At 60.8% G+C, this 6,000-nt stretch overlaps 1 protein-coding gene across 1 annotated transcript in view; it reads left to right on the top strand.

The window, feature by feature from the left end:
• The window catches only part of TCF7L1 (transcription factor 7 like 1), an 18,769-nt gene continuing 12,769 nt past the window's right edge, over positions 1 to 6,000 (top strand). Inside the window, 4 exon segments of the mRNA XM_063358480.1 lie at positions 1 to 21; positions 23 to 205; positions 321 to 381; positions 1,266 to 1,396. Of these exon segments, the coding sequence (XP_063214550.1) occupies positions 1 to 21; positions 23 to 205; positions 321 to 381; positions 1,266 to 1,396 (396 nt within the window).

The following is a 6,000-nucleotide window of genomic DNA, read 5'->3' as shown; positions in this document are numbered from 1 at the left end:
ATGCCGCAGCTGGAACCGGCGGGGGGGGGACGACCTGGGGGCCCCCGACGAGCTCATCGCCTTCCAGGACGAGGGCGAGGAGCAGGACAAGGGCGCGGGGCGCGGCTCGGCCCACGGGGACCTGGACGAGCTCAAGTCCTCCCTGGTCAGCGAGACCGAGAACCGGGGCACCGGCGGCGGCACCGGCGGCGGCTCCGACTCCGAGGTGAGCGCGGGGGGTGTGGGGGGCGACGGAGGGGCTGGGGGGGGGGGGGGGCGGGGGGAGGAGGAAGGGGGGCGGCGACCCCCGCCCGGCCCCGCTCACCGCGCTCTCCCCGCAGGCGGAGCGGCCCCCGCAGCCCCGGGAAAGTTTCCAGAAGCCGCGGGATTACTTGGCAGAAGGTACCGGCCCCGCTCCCGGTGTCGTGTCCCCCCCCCACACCGGCTCCCGGTGTCGTTCGTTCGTGTCCCCCCCCCCCCCCCCGCCACCGCTCCCTTCTCCGCTCCCGATCCCCGCCGCATCCCCCGGGACCGTCCGACACTTCGCAACTTCTTTGTTTCCGCCCCCGGCTGCGGGCGGGACCCCCCCCGGGGCCCCCTCCCCTTCCCCCCCCACCGTGTTCCCCCGGTGTCCTCCCCCCTCCCCGAGGAATCGGTGTCCGTCCCCCACCCGCCCCCCAGCGGTCCCGCCCCCCCGACGGGCGCTTCCCCAGGGATGGATCGGTGCCCCCCCCACCCCCTGGAGGAAGAACCGGACTGGGGACCTCCCCCCCCCCCCCACACGGTTGGGTCCTTGCCGCGAGTGACCCGCACGGGGACCACCCCCCCCCCCGCCCCCCCGGAAGAACCGCCCCCCCTGGGGGGACACCGGTCCCGGGACCCCCCGTGCAACCGGAACCCCCTCCCGCGGGGACTGCGACACCTCCCGCAGTTGGGACTCCCCCAAAAGAACCGACCCCACCCCAAGGGATGTGGGTACCCCAGAGGGGCCTGTCTGCCCCCCCCCCCCCCCAAGTGGGGGGTTCAGACCCATGACCCTCCCACCTCTGCAAGTGGGACCCCCCCGGAGAACGGGCACCGCGACCCCTCTCCTGCAGGGACCTCGTCCCCCCCGCAGTTGGACTCCCCCCGAGAAGAATTTGGGGAGCCCCCCAAGGGGTGTGGGCACCCCCAGGGGGACCTACCCGTCACCCCCCCCGCCGTGCTCCCATCCTTACCCCCCCGTGGTGGGAGCCTCCCCCCCTCCCCCCGCCGCCTCCTGACCCCCCCTTTCCTTCTCTCCCCAGTGGTCAGACGACAGCAAGATGGGGGTTTTTTTAAGGGCCCCCCCTACCCCGGATACCCCTTCCTGATGCTCCCCGAGCTGAGCAGCCCCTACCTCGCCAACGGAGCCCTCTCCCCCGGCGGCGCCCGCACCGTAAGTGCCCCCCCCCCCCCGCGAGAGACCCCCTCGGACCCCCCCCGAGACACCCCCCCCCCCCCCCAGGACCCCCTCGGGTCCCCTTTATGGGGATGCTCGGACCCTGCCAAACCTCACGCCCCCGTCCCGAAGGAAAGTGATAAAAAAACAAAAAAAAAAAAGGAAGAAATTGAGTTTATTCCCCTTTTTTTAGCGGTTTGCTTTGTCCCTTCCAGGGGGGTGCACCCCGGGGGGGAGGGGGGGGGGATTGGGGAGTTTTGGGGGGGGCCTGGCCCGAAACCTGACCCTGAGCTGCGCCGCTTTTCTCATTTAAAAGGGCTCCCTTCGACTTTTTAAAGCCCTTAATGGGCTGACATTGTCTGTCCCTCCTTTGGCGTTTAGAAAACTGATTACGCAAATTGAGCGAGCGTTAGATGGGGGGGGGGGGGGGGGGGGGGGCCCAAAGGAGAGTGGGATTGACACCCCCCACCCCTGCCCCCCCCCAGCATCCCTCCGCACCCGAACCATCCCAACCACCAGCCCGGACCGGAACCACGGTCCTGTTTTAGAAATACAGCCCGATTTTAGAACTATAAACCTATTTTACAAATACGATCCTGCTTTTTAAACATAACCTATTCCATAACCCGGCCCTTACCTGCCTCAGTTTCCCCTCCCCGCTCCTCCTGATGGCACCCCCGGGGGGGGGGGGGGTTCTGTGCCCGGCCGTGGTACCCGCCGCATCCCGTGCCGGAGCATCGCCCCACGCTTGCGCGTTGTTTCTGGGTGGATTTCGATGCTTTTCTGGATGGATTTCTCACTCCGGAGCCGCAGGGGTGACACCTGATGGTTTTAAGCACATTATTCGTTGGGGATCTGTAGGATGCTGCATTACCATATGGAATATATATATATATATATATAGGATGGCAAAAATTGCTGCAATTAAAATGGCTTAAAATCCCCGGCGCGGGCTTGCCGGCCGGGATCCTGCTCTCCGGTGGCGTCGCACGGAGAGTTTTCTATATTTTGGGAAGCAACCGGTTTGAACGGCCATTGAGCGTAAATCCCGGGCTGGGGAGAGCGGGGGGCCTGGCTGGCCGGTGGATTATATAAATATAAATATAAATATAAATATAAATATAAATATAAATATAAATATAAATATATGTATCTATAAAAATATCCCCGTGTTTGGCCGGCGGCCGGGTGAGGGATAAAGGTTGTATTCCCAATTTGTCACTTTTGGTATTACTACATTTTGGAGATGATGCGCAATTGGCCACGATCCCAAATACCAGCAAGGAATAGGGAGTAATTAAAAGGGATTGGGGATTCATAGAAAACGGCCACTAACGATGATTTAATGAATCCCAGAAAGGGGGATTAATTAAAAGGGTCTGGGAGAGGAGCTGATGGCGCATCCCGGTTTTGGACCCGGGCTGATGTTGAGCCTTGGAGAGGGATGAGTGGGGATGGGAAGGCCCCGGATCAGGCACGAATCCCGCCGGATTGGGGTGTTTGCACACGGAGCTGAGCCCGAGCGAGCGAGGGGTGTTGCGGTGGGGGCACATTTGGGGTGCTGGGAGGCTTTTGCGGGCGCACGTCACATCTCGATGCGACCTGGGGGGGCTCTCGGAGCCGAATTTTGCCGTGCCGCCAGGGCAGGGTGAGGCCCCGCCGTATCCTGCAGCCACTCGTGCGATGAAAGCGTCTGAGCTCTGCGCCGCTCAGCAAACCGTCCTCCCCGCCCCCGCCTTTTCCCTGAGCTCCCACCGGAGCAGCGGCACAGGGATCCCCTGGATCCTGGGATATTGTCGTGCCGGTGAGCTCGGATGAAGTCCTGCCGGGCGCAGCATCCCCGATCCCATACCAGGCCTGGCCGGGCGCAGCATCCCGGCGCGGCAGCGTCGCCCAAGGGCACCGAGCTCTGCGCCGACAGATCCGCGGCCCGGGAGCTTCGAGGCAAGACCCAACCTGTGAGGCGCAGAGGTGGTAGGAGGCAGGAGGCCACCGAGCAGCCCCAGGAGCCTTTTTTCCCCCATTTCCTTCCTTTTTCCCCCCCCCCCTTGTCCGTTGGGGGAAACCAGCAGATTCATGGGATCCTGCCATCCCTGTGGCCGTGGCATCCTTGACATCCCTCAGCCGGGGCGCTGCGGATCGAACCTCACAACTCTGCCACGTGAAAAAGGAAGATTTTTTTTGGGGGAAAAAAAACCCACCCAAAACTCCAAATAATCTCTGCGCTTGGGAGATGTTCCGAGGGTGCTGGGGATGGATGCGGCCGCGGATGCAGGTGTTGGACCCGGCAGCGGCGAAACTGCTGGAGGAGATTTTTTGGAATACCGGGCAGGCAAGGCGGCATTTTTGCATCTCTCCGCTCCAAAATACTTAGAAATCTGGAAAATATATAGAAATCCGTCAAGGCGACGCCTTCCCGCACCCTGCGCCAGGAGAATCACCTCCAGCCCTGCGCAAAGCCACTGGGCGCCAAAGTGACGGGATGCTCCCGTGGTTTATCTGGATTAATTCACTTTGCTCCAGTCTCACCCGTGTTATTTCCGAAAGGGACCCTGGAATTCGGGGTGTCCTCCCCCAGTATCGCTTTTCTGGCGATTTCTGCCCAGGGTGGTAGTTTTTTTTGGCCGGATCTAATAATGGCATTGACCTTCGGAGCGGCGTTTTAGCCTGGTTTTCCCCACGGGCGCTCCGGGGATCGGGGACCCCCGAGGCCGGGTTTGGATCCCTAGGAGCGCGTCAGAGCCACAATTCCCAAAGCCATGAGAGCATCCAAGGTGGGATGGGAAGGAAAAGCTCTGGGAACGCGCCGGTACCACGAGCTGGAGGGATGCGAACCCCTGTGCCGGATCCATCCCATCGGGATCACTTGGTGCTGGCATCTTTTATCCCAAGTCCAGAACAAGCCAGATCCTGAGATCTTTCTCTGATCCCTGGTATCCTCCTCTGCTGCCCGCCTCGGGATCCGGCTGCTCGGTGTCCCTGAACCGGGCACGGCATCGCCGGGGAGGTGAAGGCGAGACCATGCGTTGGCGGATAAAAAAACCCTCGCACGGGGTTGTTGTTAGTCTCCTCCCCCCCCCCCCCCCCCAAAAAAAAAAAAAGCAGTTTAACCCAGGAATTCGAATCCGGAGGCGAATATTTAAATAAGCCCCAACCTTCCTTCCCCGGGTGTGGAAATTCAGCCGAGGCACCCAAACAGCTCCCCGCACCCTGCAACGATGCCACGCCGGTGTAATTAATGCACGCTGGTGTAATTAACGCACGCCAGCGAGTTGCGGTCCCAAAATAAATGAGGGAAAAAAACAACCAAACTCCCGTAACCTGGCCTTGTTTCGGCTTTTTTTCCCCCCTCCCCGGTTCCTGAGATGAGCTTGCGATCCCCGCACGGGCTGCAATACAGAGGCATATCTGTCTGCAAAAGAAAATATATCCTCTTAACCGGGCGGCTGCCAAGAAAAAATGATTAAAATACAGATTTTTTTTTTTTTTTTTTTTTGGCAAGAAAAAGGGTTGCTCCGAAAACCGGGCGGGTCTTGCCGGCGGCTCCGGCTGAGCGGGGAGGGTTTTGGCGTGCGCTCGGCGGGTGCGGGATGGAGGTGTTGGGGTGGGGATGGGAGGAGGAGGGGGACGGGGGGATGGATTATTTTCGGCTGCGGGGGCTCACTGGGCGCTCGGCATCCTCCGGCTGCGGCGGCTCGTCCTTCGCCGGTTGCGGTCCAGGGGATTTGCTGGTTTGTTTGGGATTTCCCCCGCCCTAGCAATGCCGCCTTCCCTGCCTGGAAAATATTAAGGGGGAGGGGGAAAAAAAAAAAAAAAAGGATTTTTCGCACTTTTTGGTTTCTTCGTCTCGCCCCGCGCAGCCGCTGGGCCAGTCGCATCCCTCCCAGCAGCGATCCCGCCCCGTGCCTCAGTTTCCCCACTCCGAGGTGCTCCTGCCTTGTTGAGCCTTTGCACACAATGGCCCCTTTATGTCTCCTCCTTAATTATGCTATTCGGCTAATTACCCTGGGTTGGTTTTTTTTGGGGGGTTTTGTTTTTGGTTTTTTTTTTTCTTTTTTTTGGGCTAAATGAGACCTACAGGAGGTTTCCACTAACCGCCCCCCCCCCCCCCGATTTCTCCCTCCTCCCTCCCTTTTCCAACACGATTCCCAAATTAAAGCAATGAAGTAAGTGCTCGGGGCGACTCTCATAAGACCTGGTTTTGTTAAGGGGACTTAACGCGCATTCATCATCTTTCTGGTATTCTGAGCAGCTGCTTTTCATTAGTTTTTTCTTCCTTGAAGTCGCTGGCGGGAGCGGGGGGAAGAGGAACCCGGAGAGAAGCACCCGGCGCATCCCGCCGGAGGAAGAGGAGGGCTGAGGGCAGGGGAGGGTGGGCGCGCGCCCCGGCCCCCCCTCTCCAGCCTCGTGCCGGCCTTTGAGGGTGTTTTTGGGGGGTGAGGGATGGGGTGGAGGCACCCCGAGGAGGAGGAGGAGGAGGAAGGGGTGAGGGCGATGTGCGGTTTCACAGCGTGTTGCTTTTTTTTGGGGGGGTGGTTTTTTTTTTTGCAGCGATGTCGCCCTGGGGATCCCTGACCCCTGGGGGTCCCGCCCGGAGCCGT

Source organism: Chroicocephalus ridibundus, chromosome 23 (assembly GCF_963924245.1).
Source record: "Chroicocephalus ridibundus chromosome 23, bChrRid1.1, whole genome shotgun sequence".
In the NCBI taxonomy this organism is placed as follows: Eukaryota; Metazoa; Chordata; class Aves; order Charadriiformes; family Laridae; genus Chroicocephalus; species Chroicocephalus ridibundus.
This window is presented reverse-complemented; position numbering and strand designations above follow the sequence as displayed.